The 21,089-nt window shown below is 37.9% G+C and overlaps 3 protein-coding genes across 6 annotated transcripts; 2 read left to right on the top strand and 1 right to left on the bottom strand.

Moving 5' to 3' along the window:
* Window positions 1–2,219: 2,219 nt before the first annotated feature.
* Window positions 2,220–7,349, top strand: rab34a (RAB34, member RAS oncogene family a). 4 transcript variants are annotated; one of them, XM_084125322.1, is made up of 11 exons: window positions 2,220–2,460; window positions 3,072–3,135; window positions 3,252–3,343; window positions 3,420–3,485; window positions 4,452–4,553; window positions 4,639–4,703; window positions 5,395–5,446; window positions 5,746–5,827; window positions 6,059–6,149; window positions 6,299–6,406; window positions 6,670–7,349. In XM_084125322.1, exons 2-11 carry the CDS (start codon window positions 3,082–3,084, stop codon window positions 6,735–6,737), a joined length of 780 nt encoding a protein of 259 aa, XP_083981448.1. In that variant the 5' UTR covers window positions 2,220–2,460; window positions 3,072–3,081; the 3' UTR covers window positions 6,738–7,349. The 4 variants fall into 4 exon arrangements, with proteins under 4 accessions (XP_083981448.1, XP_083981446.1, XP_083981449.1 ...); XM_084125320.1 differs by having other exon boundaries at window positions 2,321–2,460; window positions 3,417–3,485; XM_084125323.1 differs by lacking the exon at window positions 2,220–2,460 and adding an exon at window positions 2,786–2,849.
* On the bottom strand, window positions 7,341–10,113 carry LOC311090177 (adenine phosphoribosyltransferase). The gene is made up of 5 exons (XM_084125327.1): window positions 9,914–10,113; window positions 9,630–9,723; window positions 9,221–9,367; window positions 8,653–8,748; window positions 7,341–8,315 (listed from the first exon to the last, which is right to left on the bottom strand). Exons 1-5 carry the CDS (start codon window positions 10,034–10,036, stop codon window positions 8,128–8,130), a joined length of 648 nt encoding a protein of 215 aa, XP_083981453.1. The 5' UTR covers window positions 10,037–10,113; the 3' UTR covers window positions 7,341–8,127.
* A 6,584-nt stretch (window positions 10,114–16,697) lies between these two features.
* Window positions 16,698–20,177, top strand: proca1 (protein interacting with cyclin A1). The gene is made up of 4 exons (XM_084125310.1): window positions 16,698–17,432; window positions 17,545–17,677; window positions 18,250–18,384; window positions 18,486–20,177. Exons 1-4 carry the CDS (start codon window positions 16,901–16,903, stop codon window positions 19,981–19,983), a joined length of 2,298 nt encoding a protein of 765 aa, XP_083981436.1. The 5' UTR covers window positions 16,698–16,900; the 3' UTR covers window positions 19,984–20,177.
* Window positions 20,178–21,089: the final 912 nt, after the last annotated feature.

Raw genomic sequence — 21,089 nt, 5'->3', positions numbered from 1 at the left:
TAAATTTTAACTAAAAAAGATCCAGAATTGTCCTATTTATTGCAGAGTCATGATTAAACTCATTGCAAATATGATTGCTCAACAGTAGCCTATCATTTATTCAGCAAAACCTTGTTAAAAGACTATAGGGTTTGGAACACCCACGCATACAGGCTACACAAAGACATACAGACATCGACATCTGATCTTCACACTCTGTTCATTTCATTCATTGTCCAGACATCAGTACAACAAAACGAATGTAAAATCTGATATTCTTTCAAGTTCCACCACATTGTAACCGACTGTTAGATAACGAAGAGCCCTTACCATGATATTTTTTTCTGTCTGCTGCCCTCTTGTGGCTGATGGCAAATAAATAAATAAATAAAAATTCTCTTACAAGTGATAATTTCAGCGTATACAAGATTACATAATTGTATTGATTGATAGCCTACATTTAAATTATTTTTATGCTAAACTTTTAGAATGCGTAAAAAGTGTTGTTGGTTTTTGCATTTCACTTACAACTCATTGGACTGTTCTCGGACAATTGCATCTTGAAATTATTTAAATGAATATGTTGAGAACACAACGGGTTAAAGTTTCTGTTGCCTAAGGGCAACACTTTGCATTATAGGGTTAACATAACACCAAAATCAGCGACTCTGGTGGGACTCGAACCCACAACCTTTGAATTGCCTCATACAGCCTAGAAGTCCAATGCGCTATCCATTGCGCCACAGAGCCCGCCCACTTCAACACATGGGCCACGTGATGGTTCTTCTCCAGGCTTTTGCCTGTCCTGCATGGAGTTAGCATGCTCTGTCTGTGAGCAGGAATGACAGGTCCTCGGGTCTCTGCACAATGTAGCCTGGTTCAAAATGCAGACGCACTGTCATAGTCTCCAAACACCAGCCCAAAAATCCTCGGATTTCCCCAATGGATTGCAAGACGTGGACTGTTTTGCGAATGTTGTTCATTCTTAGATTGAGCGCACATTTAATAAGGCACCGCTGGGATTCGAACCCAGGATCTCCTGTTTACTAGACAGGCGCTTTAACCAACTAAGCCACGGCGCCGACCCATGTGCGATTTTCAGGGGGGAGCACCTCAAAATCAAACCTCGCGAGGTGACTCGCTTGTGGAAAAAGCACTAGAGCGCTTGAAAGTGTTTGAGAAGAACTGAAAAGAGGTAGGCCTACTAGCCTAGGTAAGCCATACCTTGAACAGGTAGCCTCCATTAGGCCTACAGGAGAGAAAGACGGTCCACTTGTAGGCTATACAATGGGAGAAATTGCAACCATCAATATGGCAATTAAAAGATCCAATCGCATTTTTCATTGCTGCATCGACTCTTTGTTTACTCTACACGTGCACATTAGCTGGACCATATCTTGGACAGACAAACATTTATAAGCAAAGTTATTTTTTTAATACAAAGTTATAAGGAGATGAATGAAGTCTACATGTTTTAGCCTATCTGATGGTGGCGCTAGAGGTTTTGGCGGGAAACCCTCAAATAGGTCTGGGGACAATATTGTACTCCTCCATTTTGCAAACAAATAAATTTCTCTAACAAAAACAACATAAGCTGCAGTTTATAATTCCAACATTCATTCTAATCACAAAGGCTATAGGCTACATAGGCTACTTCTATTCTATAAATTCATTTAATAAATTCACACAAAAAATGTATAGATCTTTCTTTGCAAAGCTGAACAGCGATATTACGCTACATATAATATTAGGCTATATATTAATGTTAATTTATATACTTTTGTAGCATTATAAATATCTTTACTGTCGCTTTTGAATAATCCAATGGATCCTTGCTGAATAAAAATGTTAATTTATTATGATTTTTTAATCTTACTGACCCCAAACTTTTGAATGCTGCATATGGGGTAGGCCTAAAACCATATGGTAGGCCTACAACCCAGAACTTTTTGCAAGGGATGACAAAAAAATATGAAAACAAACATGTTAATTGAGTGCAAAACGTTTCTAAACGCTTTAAAAAAAAAAGAGAATCAAATATATATATGGCATTTTTGCAGCGTTTGCGTGTTTAAGGCCTATCTTTAAAAAAAGATGACCAAACCCGGTCATAACATGTATAATAACAAGTTAACCACATTATCAAAAGAGATGCACGGTAACAACAGTATTATAGTGTCGTATACGGACCCTGGGGCTGCAGGGGGCGTTTGCTACCCCTCTTTCCTGGTTTGGACAGAGGACAGACCGGGGGATTGGAGGAGACGGATCATCTGTATGCAGTTCCCAGCGCTTCCGTCGGTCGGTGAAGGAATATCCTTCCGTTTTCTTTAGAAAGTTGGATACTGTACGCGATAGATGGATTTTTCTCTCCCTCCAGTTTCTTTTCGTTTTTCTTTTTCTTGCATTTAACTTATAAACGCATTTCAAACTTCTTTGTCTCAGGAAGAGACCGCTTTACATTCACAGTAACGTCCTGAGGTAAGAAGCACACGTTTGTTTGTAGCAACAGTGTTACGAAGCACGATTATGATTTTGGAAGGATGGAATGGAGATGAAGGTGGATTAAAGAATGTATCCTTTGTTCTTAAAATGTGACGTTTGGATTGTTTATGTACATCAGATGAGTCATAAAACTCATTAAGTAGCTACAGTATTTAATAAATCTTATATTCTTTATATGACTATGTAGCCTTCCTTGTGTATAAGCTACACGTTACACCAAAAGTAGACAAAAAGAGGCACCACAAACAAGGTCAAACACGTTTTGTCACAAATTATGTGTTTTTCTTTGTTCTCAGATTGACTTTGGGATTAACGAAATACAGATTAGTGAGTCATCATCACCCATGCCGCTATTTAGTGACCAAGTAGGCAACTATTTAAAACTAACCAGTTCCTACATATTCGTTGTTCGATGACGGTCAAATTTACACATAAGCTGAACTAAAATAAATATCCTTTTTTTATTCATGCAAGTCTCCCTCTCTAGAGCCTCATTCTGAGCAGCCATTACTCATTCCTTCTTTAATGGTGTGTGCCATGTTACAAAACGCCAAGCTGTGATTCATAACTTTGTGGTTCTCCTGCAGGAACATCATCATGAGTGTACTGCCCCCTGTACGAAAAGACCGCATAATCGGCCAGCTTCCTAAGGTACATGTTTTACACACAATGCACTGATGGTAGTGCTTGTTCTGAAATTCCTGCATTGGCCCATTTCCTCAAGTGCTTCCTGGAGTAATGAGTGTTAATATTCACTCCTGTTGTAGTGCTTCAGCAAAGGCGCTGCTTTGAACACAGAGAATGAATTCCACAGCAAGGTGAAGACGGCCTGTCAGCAGCAGAGGACGGGAACCGTGGGGTGAGAAGTTATCTTTTGTTTTGCTGAATCAGTGGTTTATGCAGCATTGTTTTATCCTGTGCTTTTTGTCCAGTAGGTTTAAAATCTCCAAGGTCATTGTAGTGGGTGATCTGGCAGTGGGGAAAACCTGTTTGATTAATAGGTGAGTAAAGTTGCAGAATTAACATATTACGTCAAAGCGGTCAGCTTGCTTTTAGTTAGTGTTTGGCTGAATATAGTAATTGGAAACACTTTGTAATAAGGTCTCATTTGTTAACATTATTAACTAACGTGAACTAAAAATGAGCAATACATAACAGTATTTATTAAAATTTGTCAATGTTAAATGAATAAAAAATACAGTCGTTCATTGTTTGTTCATGTGAACAAATAAAAATGTATTATAATAATGTATTAATAAACAAAATGTTAAAATGAACAAAGATTATTAAATGCTGTTGAATTATTGTTCATTCTTTGTTTGTTAAAGCCGCAGTCCGTAACTTTTTGGGGTTAAAAATTATCCAAACTAAATTTTTGATCAAGTACATAACCAGCCAGTGTTCAAAACTATCTGCTTGCCTTAGCTCGATTCAAAACGGTAATCTTGTAATAATTCCTGTGGTACTGGTGGATTTCCGCGGGAAATTCGAGTCTTTGCGTCATTACGTCACATCTGTACACATAAAGAAGGTGTCCCGGCTAGTGGGCTATATTGCGTGTGAGGATGTTGATGGTGGAGATTTATAGCCTTTTCTCACAGCACTTGATATAATTAAACTTGTCAATTTGATGGCGGATCCAGAAAGGTTCAAACGACAATCACCAGTGACAACTGGAGATTCACCCGTTGTAAAACGCAAAAGACTTCGGACTGGCTACAGAAAAAAAGAGACTGCAACCGGGCCCATGCGAAAACAAGGATAAATATCAGAAGGGCATTAAATGTAGTCACGTATGAATTAGTTATTCATAATTCTGTGAATAACTGCCATTGCAGATTTCGAACAGAGATGGCGACAAAGAGGAAAAACTACGGACTGCAGCTTTAACTAAAGTTGATAACTAATGTTAACTAATGAAACCTTATTGCCTAGTAATTTAATCTTTTTAAACTTTTTTTCTTTAGATTTTGCAAAAATGTCTTTGACAAGAATTACAAGGCCACCATTGGTGTGGACTTTGAGATGGAGAGGTTTGAAGTTCTTGGGGTCCCCTTCAGTCTACAACTGTGAGTTTGACCCAAATTTTATGACAGCCTAATTATTTCTAAACAAGTTATTTATACAGCTATATTTTTTGTTTTCATTTTTGAGGTGGGACACTGCAGGACAGGAGAGATTTAAATGCATTGCCTCTACATACTACCGAGGAGCTCAGGGTAAGGAATGGTTCACCAGAAAATAACATTAAATAATACAAACAAACAATATCATTTAACAACTAATATTTTTATTCCATTTTAATACATTATTTAATGTAACATAATATTAATGTTAGTAACGGGCAATTTTAGGATTTCAATATTAGGGGGGCACAATAACAAATTTTAGCAATTTTATTGCACTGAAGTACAAAGTATAGCAAGAATAGGAAAAGTCATAAAGTCTCATGCCAAAAAATAAAAAAAAAAGCCCAGATTTTACAGTGGATGAGAAACCATCTTGAATTGCTCCCGCATCATATTACGTAAACTGCATTTATGACAAAGAACTACACTGATGCTGATATTATAACAATCTATCAATAAATGCACATACGTTGTCCTCTGCCTCTGACGCTGGCTGAATAACAGACTAAAATACGGGGCTGAGCCAAAGCCTGCCGCCGGTTTCATATGAGTTTTAAAGGGGACTGAGGCGATCACAAATTAGTGTACATATTACGGACTTAACTGCAAATTTGTAGGGGGCCTGGGTGGAAATTTAGGGGGCCTAAAACCCTCCTAAAATAGGCCTAGTGATGACTCTGGTTAGTAATAATAATGAATACGTTTTTTTTCCCATTGAAATTTTTGTGCCCTAAATTTTGACATACAACAATTAATATTCTTTTGAATTTCCTGTTTCCAGCTGTAATCATTGTGTTTGATTTGACGGATGTTGCTTCACTGGAACATACAAGGTAATTTTATTTAAAATTGCAGTTTTTATTACAAATGATTGATCCACGTGCATCAGTATTTTTAAAAAATTCATATGCCTTCATTAACTTCTCCTCCCCCTCGCAACAATATTTCTTTTCTGATGACGTTTGCACCAGTGTGAGGGTTGAGCAATAGTCATTTTGTCCTAGTTTTGTCTTCATTTTGTCTAGTTTAAGATGCTGTATCACTTGGATATACATCTCAATAGGGAAGAAAATACGCTTTTTTCCATTTCATTCTTGCTTCACACATTGAAATGTATCATCCTCTTCTAAAGGCAATGGCTAGAGGATGCAATGAAAGAGAATGATCCTACAAGTGTATTGCTTTTCTTGGTTGGCACAAAGAAAGATCTGAGTGTGAGTGACCATTTTTATTTTATATCAACATTATATTATTTTATAATTCATAATTGTAAATAAGGTACATATATGACTCCGTAAATTGTTCAAATTTGTTTATTATGTTCTTATGATTATTATTATTATTATTATTATAAACATATTAAATATGTTTTATATTAAAGTTCAAGGCCATGCATAATACAATATATGTGTATATTTATGTCAATTATTGTGTCTTTTCTGCAGTCTCCTGCACAGTATACACTAATTGAGCAGGATGCCATAAAACTGGCAGATCAGATGAAAGCAGAGTACTGGGCTGTGTCCGCTTTGTCTGGTGAGTTCTTAACTAGAGACAATATTATAGATTAGTATATTTTAATGGGATTTGCAGTTTCAATTTTGCAGTCATATTAAGTATTTGGGAAACTTTAGATCAGCGTTGCTACTGTTAATGTCGTCAAATTACTGTTTTTGTGTCTGTAGGGGAGAATGTGAGAGAGTTTTTCTTCAGAGTGGCATCTTTAACATTTGAGGCCAATGTACTGGCAGAACTGGAGAAAAGTGGATCCAGACGGATTGGGGAAGTTGTTCGTAAGTACAATAAGGACATTATTATATCCATGGAATTTGATTGCATCATGAAAAGTTGGCAGTGACATTATCGGTTCCTTGCCTGGGTTGCCTGAATTCATTAAAGAAAGTGATTTCAGAGGATGAAAAATTTATTACATTTTTATAAAAGGTTATGAAACAGTGGTTTTCTGTAGAACAACGTGGACTGATGAATAGTACATATAATCAATATTCCATTTGCATTTAAATAAAACATGTAAACTTTTTTTTTATCCACACAGAAATCAACAGCAACTCAAATAACCTGTATGCAACTTCCAAGAAGAAACAGCCTAACTGTTGTCAGTAAAGACTGACATTGTGAAAACGCAAACATTTGCACCAAAAAATAAGGGTACCAAAGCAAAACATGCACGCAAACTTACATGTTTGTACGTACATAGGGAGAATATAAAAAGGTGGGATGGAGAACCACAGCAGTGTGGTTTATTATTCATAGGGTGTAACTGAATATCCGCTGGATAAAAGAAAACATTCCTTTGTTGGACAGCCTGAGGTTTGCATTTTTTGTGGCAAAGGCGGTATTCTGTTTTCCCTAGACTTCTATGCACAATTTATGCATAATAGTTATTAGTGATTAATTATTATATTGTGTTAATTACAAAGACATTTTTTATTTCACATTTTTGCTAAGTTTACCGTCAGCACTGTTTTTAAAAGGTACATAAGAGGATCATGCATGAGTTGCACAAAAAGCAATAAACAGTGATAACTGTATTTTTCTATATAAAGAATCCTGTTTATTAAAAGGGTCATTTATCTTGAAGTTATATAGGAATTCATTCATATAGCTTCAAAATGAATTTTGCTATAAAGACTTTATAAGTGTTAGGACATGTATACATAGTTTTCTGTGATTGACATTTTTATTCTAAATAAAATGCTTTTCCTTTTTCTTAAATGAGCCGTTTATTTATTTAAAAACCTCTCACAATAAATAAAAGAGGTTGTATTTTCCAAAAGTCCTAATATTAACAGTATTGTCATGTTACAGGGTTTCTGCGGATCTTAAAAAGGTCTTAATTCACCCTTACAAAAATGAAAGCCTTAAAAATGTCTTAAATCAATGTTGCATGCTTGGCAAAAAATTTATATCTTCCTCAGTATTTATGTCCAGTTTCCAATACAAATATCTAAACATCTTTAAATCAAGATTCATGTACTTGAGATACAAATGCAAAATTAAGTCTGGAAAAATGTAACGAAATTAAGCGAGTTTATGCTTTTTACTCATTGCGTTTCTCCTTTGACATTTACATTTAGGGAACATATTGACGTATTGTTTTCCCTTCAATTTATTCTTTACATTTTTACTATTGGTCTTAAAAAGGACTTCTTAAATTCTTAAATTCATCTTTATAAAACCTGCAAAAACCCTGTATTAATACTGTATAATTAATGTTTCATTTACATTAAATTCATCATTATTGATTTTTACTATTTTCATGTTAGTAATAGTTAGAAATCTGAGTTACAATCTGATAGTGACCTCTATTGGTAATTGTGTGTAACAATTAGAGAAGTCAGACTGTTTATAATGACCAATATGACTGAATGCTTAAAACACAAAGTGTGTAATGGATCAAATCCAGATCTAATCCTAATCAGATTAGAAAGATCAGTCCTCAATTGATCCATACATCTCCACACACAAAAATGCACAACCTCTGAATAATATCTCACATATTATGTTTCTCCAAATGATTCAACGGCTGATTTAAGTATTTAACCACTGAAGTTTTTAAAGATTCCAAGTATTGACTGTCTATCTGAGATTGCAGCTCATTTGGGATGCAGTGGGAATATTTATAGTTTTCCTTTAGCCACTTTCCTCCCTCGCTGTTTTCAATGGCCACAGCAGCAATGCCTACAAAGAATAGAGAAATAATAGCACTCATTTTAGCAAGTTAATCAAGACTATTGTAGTGATCCTAATAGCTATTCATTCGACAGCGGGAGCCATTACACCCTCTCACAGAAAGCAGCTGTTCAAATCCTTTGTGTTGTATCTTGCATACAGCAGCTAATGGCACAAGAATGTCAATAAACTCTCACCAGTCGCACTCCAGCTACATTATTTATTTTGATAGTGTCCTAAAGGGGAGAATCAATATCAAAGAAAGATATAACAGTTTTGGGTGGAGAGGGTCAGTGGATATGTTCACCATGTCTCAAAACATTTGTATTTGGTGTTTTATGCTTACCTACAACAGTAGCTCCTTGATTCTCCACCAGTTTGATAGCTGCTTTCATAGTTCCTCCAGTCTCAATCCACTGGTCTACTATAAGAACCCGTAGACCTGAAGTACATCATAACACCTGTCAGAATTTCCCATTTTGATGTTATAGAACTAGATGTCATTGATGGAAAAAAATGGTTGAATACACAGTTCTGCAGTCATTATGTAGTACAATGGAATTATATAGTAAAATAGGACAGCAGAGCTGATCAATAATTTATAAAACACTGCAAACATTATATTTAAAAAGATAACTAATTAGATTTTTCTGTTTCCATTATCAACCAGTCTTGAAAGTAAAGGTCTTTGTTGGCATTGCATGAAGAACCTTTATAGTGGAAAAAAGTTCTCTAGATTATTAAAATGTTCTTCAAACTAAGAAAATGGCTCTTTTAAGAACTGTTCACCGAAAGGTTCTTTGAGGAACTTAAAATGGTTCTTCCTTGGCATTGCTGCAAAACCCCCCCCTTTGGAATCTTTATTTTTAAGAGTGGCATTATAGTGACATATACGAGTTTATGTACATCAGTACCTGGCTTTAACACATCAACACGCACTTCCATGCATTTCTCTCGTCCAGAGTAGTCGCTGTAGTCCTGAGTGCGAGTTTCAACACACAAGTGTCCTGCTTTTCGAATGGCCAAAAATCCTTTTCCTAAAGTCATGGCCACAGCTGCCCCTGAAATTGGAGGAGAAAGTAAAAAATAAAAGTAAACTGTTTTTCAGTTATTCATTTATTTCAAACTAGTGATTAGATATTACAGTTAGCTAGTATATACATTTCATTAAGTCAGGCCGTGGAGTATATCCCACTCTATATTTAGTCTATTTCCCCAGGAGTTATATTTACTTTTCCTGGAACATGTGAACTGAGCTAAAAATATAATCTCTCGAGTTCACTGTCTTACCCTACACCAGCTTCAAAAGTTAAAGTTTTATACCAAGGATGAAGCCCATGGCATCTATTCCAGCCACCAGGTCAATGGTCTCATTCTTGAATGGTTTTAGAAGATCTTTTACACAATCTGACAGTGCCTGGATCAGCCAGGAGTAACAGAAAACAGAGATCAGAGATTTTAAACAATAAAGCTCATGGTTGTCAATCACATTCTAGCAATTCTTACTTTACCTACCAGACTTCAAGATACAAAGTTTCAAAGCTAGGTTATTCAATAAAGTACATTGTACACTATAAGTTTTGCATGCAACATGAGGGATTGCTTACCTGTGAATTGCAATAGAGTCTTGATGGATCAAGCCATGCAAACTTCGGTCCCTTTGTGTTTGGTGCCATAAGAGACAAGTACCAGCCATATTCTCTCTTTTGGGGACCTGCTAAAACATCCATTCTGGAAAGACCACTAGACTTCTTAAAACTCACCCTGGTAGCGACATGTATCCTATTTGGTGTCAAGTTTAAGTAGTCTAAAAGGGGGCGTTTGCATGTCTCTTCCAGAGTGATCCATTAGCTCCAAACCAGACTCATAGGCACTGGGCAGTGTTTGTATTTACTCAGTGTAAAACATAGATTACTTAGACATTCACCATTTTAGTAAATAATTGGGTAATGAGAAAATCTATTACTGTTAAAACAATGTCACTGTTTTTATAACACATAATTTTTTATTGCATTTGTCCTCTTATATTTCTAATGGGGTATCCTAAAATTAGCCAATGGGAACTGTAATGATAGCAAACTTTAGCCTAACTGTAAATGTGACTATTTGATAACTCACAACAATGGGTCATGTCAAATCAACCAAATTTCGGAAACTTCCCTGGCTCAAATTTTTGGCATTTGTTAATATTTTTTTCTGAAGAAAGATAAACATAAATAGTGATGAAAGCCAAAATATTAAATGTAATGGATGTATATTGTCATGGAAATTCTCAATACGAATACAACCTACTAATCTGACTTCTTCACCACGGACAATTCAAACAACTTCACCCCTCGTCTACACCCCTCGTCTGACCGGACTGGTTGGAGGTACTGGTCTTCTCATCTCAAATGATTAGAAATTTAATCCTTTACCACCTCTGTGTGAAAACAGCTAATTTGAATCACATTCAATTACCATCACTAGGCCTTTTAAAATCCATTTTGTAGTTGTTTATCATCCACCAGGTCAACTTGGCAGTTTCTTAGAGGACCTTGATGTGCTACTCTCATCCTTCCCGGAGGATTGTACCCCTCTCATAGTTCTTGGAGACTTCAACATCCACCTAGAAAAACTTCAGGCTGCTGATTTCCACACTCTGCTTGCCTCATTCGACCTCAAATGAGTATCTACTGCGGCTACTCACAAATCAGGTAACCAATTAGACCTTATTTACACACGCCACTGCTCCACTGACCATACACTGGTCGCTCCACTGCACACCTCAGATCACTTTCTCCTCACTCTCAACCTCAACCTGTCTCAGAACACAACACACACTCCTCCACAGGTCACCTTTTGGTGAAACCTACGCTCACCTTCTCGCCAATCCTCTTTGGTCTCATCCACACATCCACCACCTGATCAGCTCTCAACATTAGATACTAACAGTGCAACCGATACTCTTTTATCCACTTTAACCGCCTGCTCGGACAACTTCTGCCCCTTTTCCTCCAGGCCCGCCCGCGCCACACCCTCTGCCCCCTGGTTTTCTGATGTTCTTCGCGAACATCATTCTAAACTCAGGGGTGCAGAGAGGAAGTGGCACAAATCAAAAGATCCTACTGACCTTGGTCTTTATCAATCCCTCCTCTCTTCCTTCTCTGCTAATATCTCTACTGCTAAAATGACTTACTATCACAACAAAATTAACAATTCTTCTGACTCTCGCATGCTTTTCAAAACCTTCTCCTCCTTCTTCATCAACCCTTACAGTGGACGATTTTGCCACATTCTTCATAAACAAAACAACCACCATCAGCGGCCAAATGACCAAACCACAAACTGATACACACATCTTACCAGCTAACACACACATTCTACCCTCCTTCTCTCTGCTTTCAGAGGCTGAAGTCTCCAAACTCCTCCTTTCCAATCACCCTACTACCTGTCCGCTTGATCCTATTCCCACTAATCTACTTCAGGCCATTTCTTCCTCAGTTGTGCCCACTCTTACGCACATCATAAACACCTATCTTCATACGGGTACTTTTCCTACAGTATTTAAGCAGGCTCGGGTAACCCCACTGCTTAAGAAACCCACTCTAAATCCAGTACATCTGGAAAATTACAGACCGGTATCCCTTCTTCCATTAGTCGCGAAGACACTTGAACGAGTTGTTTTCAACCAGATCTCTTCCTTTCTTACGCAGAACAACCTCCTGGATAACAACCAGTCTGGCTTCAAAAGCGACACTCAACTGAGACGGCCCTGCTCTCAGTGACTGAAGCTCTGAGACTGGCAAGAGCAGCTTCCAAATCCTCAGTTCTCATCCTGTTGGATATGTCTGCTGCTTTTGACACAGTTAACCACCAGATCCTCCTGTCAATCCTAAAGACGAAGGGCATCTCGGGGGATTCTCTCATTCTCTCATTATTCACTCTAATGGTTCAAGTCTCTAAAAACTCTAAAAACACTCTAAAACTCCATGTCCAAGCGCTTGTTCTATCCAGACTGGACTATTGTAATGCTCTCCTGGCAGGTCTTCCAGCTTGCACTATTAAACCTCTGCAACTGATCCAAAATTATGCAGCTAGAGTGGACTTTAGCGAGCCGAAGAGAGCACACGTCACTCCTCTCCTCACAAAATTGCACTGGTTGCCAGTTGCCGCTCGCATCAAATTCAAGTCACTGACGTTTGCCTACAGAACAACCACTGGCTCTGCTCCCTCCTCCCTAAACTCATTACTTCAGACTTACGTGCCATCCAGAAACTTGCGCTCTGCAAGTGAACACCGTCTTGTGGTGCCATCTCAAAGAGGCACAAAATCTCTTTCTCTGACCTTTACCTTGACTGTTCCCTGCTGGTGGAATGATCTGCCTAACTCAACCAGAGCTGCTGAGTCCGCAGCCATTTTCAAGAAACGGCTGAAGACACATCTTTTTCGGCAACACTTGATCCATTAATACTAACACTTTCTCTTCTATTCTTTAGATATTATCTTTATTAAAAAAATTAAATAAAATAAAAAACCCTGGTACTGCGTTAGATGAAACTGGAAGGGTCATAGCACTTGCATATTGTTGTCCTATTGTTAGTTTAACTGCTTCTGTTGTTCTTATTTGTAAGTTGCTTTGGATAAAAGCGTCTGCTAAATGAATAAATGTACAGTAAATGTAAATGTAAACTTCCATTTGTTAATATAATAAAATAATACACTGTAGTATCTCGAGGTAATTCCCTTCCCGAATACTTACAATACAATCCAATACTTCGCTGAAATATGGTGAGGGCGTCCCCATTAAGAAGCTGCTATCACTACCTCAAACCACACGTGAGCACCAGGTCTTTAGCATCTATACACTCTCACCGTCCTTCTCAGGTATACACTGGTCCGACACAGGATCATTAATACTAACTCAGAGTATTAGCCTCACCCCGAGGGTGGATATAGTCTTCCAATACTATCACTGTCTCTGCAGTGATCCTTTAAATGTCGAATCTTTAGTACTTCTATTCCTCAGCTGCGCAGCATATACCCTACCTGACACGGCCCAAGTTGCTCTTTGCAGGAATAAAGTTGTATATTTTTGTGCATCAAGACATCAGTTTGTGTGGATGGTGTGTGAGTGTGAGTCTCACATCCACTGTGGCTGTTTCTCACTAAAACCAATGAAAATTTGATGGACAGTTTATTGTCAATTTAAAGACATAAATAAAATAATATTCATATTTAATTAATTAACATTAATGTTCATAAAACATCAATATTAGAATTTGTAGCTTTGAAAGGCACACAACTTTTTTGTGAGGTTCCTGCTGATATCTACACCTGATGTCCATTGCGATGAGAAACATAAAATAATCTTTATTTTCTTTTAAATAACTTTGAATATTATCACTTGATACAATTAAGTTTATAACAGGTGCAAGTTGATGAGGCTATCATAAACATAAATCTGCATATAAAAGATTAAAAAGGGGCTTCCTCCTCCCCCTGCTAGTTGGTTAGCCATGCCTGTCTTTTGTGATGCCTAAAGCTCAATCAGATTAAGTTAGGGGTCATACAGTATATTCATTGTGATTGGTTGATCAGAGATCAATCAGTGACCAGGCATTACTCATATAATAAAAACATAACATTTTATTGGTTTAAACCACAAACCATGTGATGTCCATTCCAATGACCACAGGGTAGCTATAGGCTGCAAACAAGTGGATTGTTCCTGCACAATGTTTCTTATATGGTAAAATAACTATAGACCTAAATAAATAAATACAAATATGGACCCATACATTTAGGATGTGTTTTAATAGGAAATGCCCAATAAATTCCTTAGCTGCGCTACTGACGCATATGACCAATTGGACTGAATGCTCCCTTCATATCATCAGGATATCAATCCGCATTCTCACTAGTGTTGCGAGCCCTGCACCGGAGTGATACATGCAGAAGAAATAATATCCCTCCGCGATTTCAGCCGAGGTCCTAAAGTAGTGACGCTGACACCTGTCACTGCGGTGATCAAGCAAGCACATGAGCCAAGCAAAAATATAGGCTACCTAACATATTCAGAAAGAGTGAGCGTACCCACAATACACTCTTAACAAAGTAAGACTCCTCAAACAATAGTTCTTCTTGCAGAAAAAAGACGTGAAGTAGGCTAGTTCTTCAGCAGTGGAATAGAAAGCAGAAATAGGTGAATACTGTCTAGTGTGGAATATAGTGGCTTCAAATAATCAATGAACTATTATGCACCAAAGTATTTCATGCTTTTTTTTTTTGTAACAGGTTTTCCTATTATTTTCTATCTGTTTTTTTTACCCTTATTTTATTGACGACTAATGATGTAACAATACAGACCGTACAGAGGAAGCAGAAGGCTATTACATCCTGCTAGGAAAAATAGTAGTCTATGCACATTTTTGTACGGGGTTTCAGGAAAGCTAAAACATCATGATATTTCTTTTCCAGATTAATTTCAATATTATTCTTATTTTATATAATTTCCAGCATACGAGATTTCTAGTAAGAATTTATTAGCTTGTCTATACGCTATCTTGGTGTAAATTCAGTGTTTGAAACGTGCAATTAACTTATTTTAAGATTTAACGGTTTCGATGGTTTGTTTAAAAAACAGTGAAATCCATAAGCAATATCCTATAATCAGACGGCTAAGCATCTTTATTGTGAAAGGTGCCAGAAAGGGCCTGATTCCAGGGGACCTCATTTTGCAGGTATAGTTGCATGAACTGAGATAAATGTGTTACTGTATCATAAACATGAATAAAAATGTGGTATTTCTAAATTGCACATGTGAGTTTTGATGAAATATCAATTCGTCAGGTAGGCTATGTGAAACACGCAGTGATTAAAATCCTGTCAAAGGTCTTTAATGAGAATTAAATGAATAATACATCGTGCGGATTTTCCAACAATGTCGCATGTTGCCTCTGCTGATTTTACATCATTTGTTTCCACCCCCACCAATCCGATTTCCTTGCCAAAGCCCACTGTTGGACTCAGTGGGAGCTATTTGAAAGCCGACCATAAATATTTTTGCATTTGGGCTTGCACATACCAAATTCCTTATTTTATTATTATTATTTTCTTGGTTCGTTGTTTGAACCCCTTTCAAAAATGTTACACCAATTAGCTAAGTATAGGCTAATTAATATAATAACATATTTCTGCAAAATAATCACGTTTTAATCACGTCATTTTATCTGTTCTTTTCTTTATTTCTTACATTTTGAAATAAAAAAATACAGCACTGGAGAACTAAATATTTAATTGCTTCATCGCAGCAGCCTTGTATAACGTGCATTCTCTTCTAAATTACTATTTTTCCCCCATTGTGCTGGCGCCCATGCGACTATTAAAGTCCCAAAGTAAAGATCCATGTAACCATAGGAAAAGACTGACTGATGTTCAATAACTGCGTGGAGATCTTCATTGGTCTGCATTGAAAAAGCCCACTGTTCCAAATTAGGTCACTACCCATTCCTTTTGTGAAACTAGAATGCCCAATCTCGTTGGGTCGGAAGAATCACCCCATCTCTTGTTACTATGGAAAGCGCCAAAGGGACCTCCTCCTTGCTGCGTCACCAAAGTAAATCTCGAGGTGTGGAGACCGATGAGGTTACTTGCGGTCAAAACACAGATATCCATTACACCCTTCATTCATTGGGATTACATTATAATGATGCTCGTCCACACAACAAACGGGTTAATTAAAAAAGAACCTTGCATTGAAAATATTTTTGCATTTCATTTAAAAATATGCTATAGGACTATCTGTAAATATGATGTGATATGATTGTTTGTACCTCTGTGCACGGAATGACTTTCAGGAGGTCAAAAATCAATCATTCTGTCAATATGTTCCAATTTTCCCGCGCCTATAGCACGCTCAACTATCTTAAACCGTTTTTAACGTTTTAAACGTGATAAATAATGACTATAAGATACTGATCATACAATAGGCTACGCGATGTGGGCGCTTCTTTAGCGTTGTAATCTAACTTTTTGTGGTTAATGAAAGGTTGTTTGAAAAAACATATCCCAAGTCTTTTGTTTGGAATATCTATGCAGAGTTCATGCCTAAATGTCCTTTAAATACTTGTAATTCTCATGTCTTGTGCATTGTTTTATGCTTGCAATTGAAATGTTAGCTTTCTATTGTCCTTTAATTGAATGAATAAAAAGAAAATAGCCTAACACAAAATGTGGTTTCAACAAAGCGTCGATTTACTTTAAAAATAAACAAAACAAACACCCTTTTGTTTGTTCCTTTTTTGCCTTGCAACATTTCCCTCTCGCAAATACGAATTTGCCTTTTGCAAATATAAAAGGTTTTTGCATAAAAAATGTCATTGAACATTGTTCACTTGCCACAGAGACGAAAGGAGGAGGAAACAGATGCACATGTGGTAGGCTATTCAAGTTCATTGGAGGAGGAAAGGGTTAATTAAATGACAGACCCCTCCCATTATTGACCGGTAATATATGAATCCCCGCGAGCGGCAGACAAGAAACCGGTCCTCGCTGAACAGAAGAGGACAAGGTGCTGTCTGATTCTCCGTGGTGCTGAAGTGCCGCCCGCCGCGATGTGGTCCGTGTTTTTCGTGTTCCTGTCTTATCTAGACAGGAACTTTGTTAAAGGCGAATTCTTAAGCCAATCTTTAGATTCCGAAAAAGAGAGCAAAGAGCTCTTTTACATGCTCAACAGCACTCTTTGCGCCAAAAGTTCAGTTGTCGGAGAGTATCACCTTCACCAGGTTACCGATGGAGCTGAAGAGGTTCGCTCTGTGCATGACTCCGAGGGCAGCCTGGTCGACTGCTCTGTGATCCAAAACGAAATGCAAGTTAAATCCTTCATGCATGTTTGCAGACTTGGTCTAAGAAACCAAATGAGTTCCGATTTAAAGATGAGTTTGACGGGGGTGTCCGAAGCGAAGGCGAATTGTAACAAGTTGAAATCAAAAGGCGACAGAAACGTGATCGCGAAAACAAAACAAGCAAAAGAGCCGAACTCTGATGGAGCGAACAATAAAAAGACGCGAACCAAGCGAGGCTTCACTTATCCCGGGACACTTTGGTGTGGTGCAGGAAACATCGCGGATCATTATGAACAGTTAGGTGAGTTGATTTTAATTCACTTATTTGTGCAATGTGTAGAGATTTTAATTTTCGGACTGTAAGCAGGTGTTTAGCCATTTTGTAATAGTGCATGTGATTTTTTTACCTCCAGGCGAATTCGAAGAGACCGACAAATGTTGCCGCGTCCATGATCACTGTCCATACATCATTCATGCATTCTCCTCCAACTATGGATACACCAACTTTAAATGGCACTCCCTTAGCCACTGCGACTGCGACAATGCGTAAGTTTAATGTGGTCCAGATATGCAAGTTTGATTGCTGACAGCACTGTCCTGCAGCATGCATGCTATACTTCTTTTAAAACTACTTTAAACATTTTAAAAAAAAAATCTTACTATTGTTTACTTGTCGTTTTTATGTCGTCATTGAGACACATGGAAATGTTAGTGTGTTTTTTTTAACTATTTAATGGTAAGGCTAAAAGGTGATTAAAATGATTAAAAAACTGGACACTTTTGCAAAATTATGCATTTTAACCTAAAATCTTGATGATGTTACAACCTACAGTGAAAGAAATGTTAACCTAAAATGTCCAGATAACTTAAGTTAAACTCAATTCAATGCCAATTTATATATTACAATCAACATACTGTAGGTTACACCAAACTTAAGTGTTAGATCAGGTAGAAATAAAATCAAATTAATGATTGCAGCAGATTACCACTTTTTTTGTATGTTTTCAAATTAAACTTTTGTTTAAACGTGAGATTTACAGCTGCATTATCTTAATGTGAAAACGCTCAAAAATCTAACATTTTGAAATCATCTCCATATTTATATGTGCTTCTTACAGCTTAAAGGAATGCCTAAGACTTGTAAATGACACTTCATCCCGAGTGGTCGGACAGGCCTTCTTTAATGTGATCGAAGCGCCTTGCTTTGAATTCTCATTTGAAGAGCAGTGTGTTGAGCGTCATTGGTATGGGGTGTAAGTATCAAATTCCAGGAATTGTAAATTCTTCTTTATGCTCCGGTATACTCTCCAGCAGCCAAATTAATGCAATTTTTACTCTTTTCTCCATCATAAAGGTGTAAAAAGTATGACAGAGTTCCCGTTGCAGTGATTAAAGAATCGATCCCGTATGATTTCGGGGGGATTGATGTCATTGACGTATTGTCTATCGCTCCTCCTAAGGAGAAACAGTCAGACGAAGAAAAGCTGAACAAGACTGAAAGTACAACACAGTCTACATTCTCTGAATCAAAGACCGCCACCCCTGAGGAGCCCTCGCTTACAAATGTGGTGACAGCTGCAGAGGATTTCATTAAAGTCCTCGCCACAGTCTCCACCTCGCAAAGCTCGTCCACGGACACAGCTAAAGGAGAAACTCAGGCGTCAGAGAAGAAGAGGAAGAAAAATTCCGGGAAAAAGAAAAAAGAGAACAAGAAGAAAAGAGGAAAGGGTAAAGGCAGGAAGAAGAATAAAAAACTTGACGCCATGTTAAAGGTCGATGAAGGAACGGCCGGTGCGCCGCCGCCGACCGGTCAAACAGAAGAGGTCATGGGTAAGAACAACTTCATGGAGGAATCGGCGAAGACGAATCGGTTCAGCATTAAAGAAAACAATTTCATGAACACTGAGCTAGACTCTGTAGGAAACGGGCCGCTTTCTAATAAGATGATGAGAGATGATCCTCAGAGGACAATGAGTGATAATCAGGATGTTGTTGGCATTACCACTTCAATAAAGCCAGATAAAGAACCAGAGATTCTAGAGTACAGACAAGCAAATGACACGGAGTTAGCCTCTTCCTCTCCTACAGCTCACATAGCTGTCCGTGATAAGATCAGAGCTAAGCTCAGACAAAGAGGCGGGAAGAAAAAGCAAAGAAAAAACAATCCGTCCACAGAAGTCACCCAACCTTATTTCAAGAAAGAAACGTTCTCAACAAGTCCGACCGAAGGCGTTACCCTCGCAATGCCAACAAGTCCCGGTAATATTGTAAGAAAGGAGGTGATGCAAAGTACACAGTACACAGAAGAAAAGGGACCTGTAGTCACTACACAAAAAACACCCATTGTTAGAACCAGAAGGCCAAGTTCAAGGCAGAGAGAAGGAAGAAAAAGAATGAGGAAAATCATTGCTTTCGCTACAGAAGAACCCCCTCATATTATCAGCTCTCAGGATCTTCTATTGTCCACAAGTTCTGCGACTGTCGGGCCAACTGACATGCCAGAGAGACTGGGGTTGGACCGACTTGAAAACCCAATGGAAAGCTTCACATCATCAACAAAAAACGGACAACAAAGTTTGAAGGACACCAAGGGAAGAAGTGGAAGGCGTGTAATCAAAATCTGCTATGAAGCGGTTTTGCCTGACGTTGCAGACACAACACCCCTCCCGACCCTGATGGAAAAGGACACTGCATTTCAGTTGAAGGATCCTGAGATAAATACAGCATCAATGTTTCCCCTTCTACAGACTAACACTCCGTCCATGGCTACCCGCAGACCTAGGAACACGAAAATGAAGAGAAACAGGGAGCGAGGAAACCGAGAAAAGCGTGGAAAATTTAAGAGAGAGTGAAATTCAATAAGCTCCACATGGTGTGACCTTATCTTCTAGGCTGCCTTATGATATGCAGCAAATTTGTTTTAATAAGCAGCATGTTTTTACCTACTCTGTTTTTATAGCTCCATTGATGGTAGACTGACAGATCAGATCAATTTTATAAAGCATGTGTTTCTCGACATGATTGCTGAATAAAGTAAATAAGAGCACTGGTGGTTCTCATATATCATTGTTTAAGAAAACATATGGGTTTCGTTTTTAATAAAACAGAGTGTTAAGTGTTTAGTGTACTTCCAGGTAACCTGATTATTTACAGTACCAAAAAAACAAGTTTTTGTTCTAGCACAGACTTTGGCCTTCGCCAGTGGACTTAAGCAGAAAGGGTCACATTCTTCTCAAAGGATAATCTGGTTTAGGTGCCTCACTCACCCTCCGACTTGAAATGAGTATTGTAACACTGGACTCAAATCTCCCATCAGCTGACCCTCACATGCTCTTGTTAAAAAGTGTGGCCTTTGCAGAATCGCAGTCTGAAATATGCCAAATATGGCAGTTTGGGGGATCTGACCTCCTAATTAAGACTTGAACTATTAAGGTTGGGGCTTTTGATGTATTTATGTATTATGTATTTATTAGTATTTATGTGTCAATAGGGTTTTTAAATGTCTAAGTAACCACAAAAGCTGGTCAAGGTGCAAATATGCATATAGCCAGGCATATATATAAATATATGTGTGTGTGTGTGTGTGTGTGTGTGTATCATTACACGGTTAAAGAGAGCCAAATGTGGGATTTCCATTATTCAAAAGAGGGACCACCCAAATTTATTCATATCATGGCCTGAGCAGAACATCACACCATTTTGCATCACACCAACTTCCTCCTTCGTGACCCTGCTGTACTCAGCAGTTTCAGAATGAGCACATGCAAACAATGTGGAGTCTCATACCAGTTCCCTGGTTCCCAGACATGGAAAAATAATCCAGCATTCAGAGGGTGTAGGCATTATGAAATAATATACATTCCAAAAACAGTACAATAGTATCACTTACAAAGCATAAAAGACAATTCATGATTGATTCCACAGCATTTCGTGCTGTTACGGTCATGGAAATGGGGTT

This window comes from Abramis brama (genome assembly GCF_963993115.1).
Source record: "Abramis brama genome assembly, chromosome: 10".
NCBI classification, from domain to species: Eukaryota; Metazoa; Chordata; class Actinopteri; order Cypriniformes; family Leuciscidae; genus Abramis; species Abramis brama.
The sequence above is the reverse complement of the archived record's forward strand: the minus strand, read 5'-3'. Positions and strand labels throughout refer to the sequence as shown.

What these genes read in the sequence shown, in the direction of transcription:
- proca1 (XM_084125310.1), top strand. Translation starts at nt 16,901, where the DNA reads ATGTGGTCCGTGTTTTTCGTGTTCCTGTCTTATCTAGACAGGAACTTT. An exon ending in GGATCATTATGAACAGTTAG is followed by an intron (nt 17,433 to 17,544) that starts GTGAGTTGATTT and finishes TTTTACCTCCAG; the next exon opens with GCGAATTCGAAGAGACCGAC. An exon ending in CACTGCGACTGCGACAATGC is followed by an intron (nt 17,678 to 18,249) that starts GTAAGTTTAATG and finishes TGCTTCTTACAG; the next exon opens with CTTAAAGGAATGCCTAAGAC.
- LOC311090177 (XM_084125327.1), bottom strand. Translation starts at nt 10,036, where the DNA reads ATGGATGTTTTAGCAGGTCCCCAAAAGAGAGAATATGGCTGGTACTTG. An exon ending in GACTCTATTGCAATTCACAG is followed by an intron (nt 9,724 to 9,913) that starts GTAAGCAATCCC and finishes TGGCTGATCCAG; the next exon opens with GCACTGTCAGATTGTGTAAA. An exon ending in TGCCATGGGCTTCATCCTTG is followed by an intron (nt 9,368 to 9,629) that starts GTATAAAACTTT and finishes CTCCAATTTCAG; the next exon opens with GGGCAGCTGTGGCCATGACT.
- rab34a (XM_084125320.1), top strand. Translation starts at nt 3,082, where the DNA reads ATGAGTGTACTGCCCCCTGTACGAAAAGACCGCATAATCGGCCAGCTT. An exon ending in GCTTCACTGGAACATACAAG is followed by an intron (nt 5,447 to 5,745) that starts GTAATTTTATTT and finishes CCTCTTCTAAAG; the next exon opens with GCAATGGCTAGAGGATGCAA. An exon ending in GGCTGTGTCCGCTTTGTCTG is followed by an intron (nt 6,150 to 6,298) that starts GTGAGTTCTTAA and finishes TTGTGTCTGTAG; the next exon opens with GGGAGAATGTGAGAGAGTTT.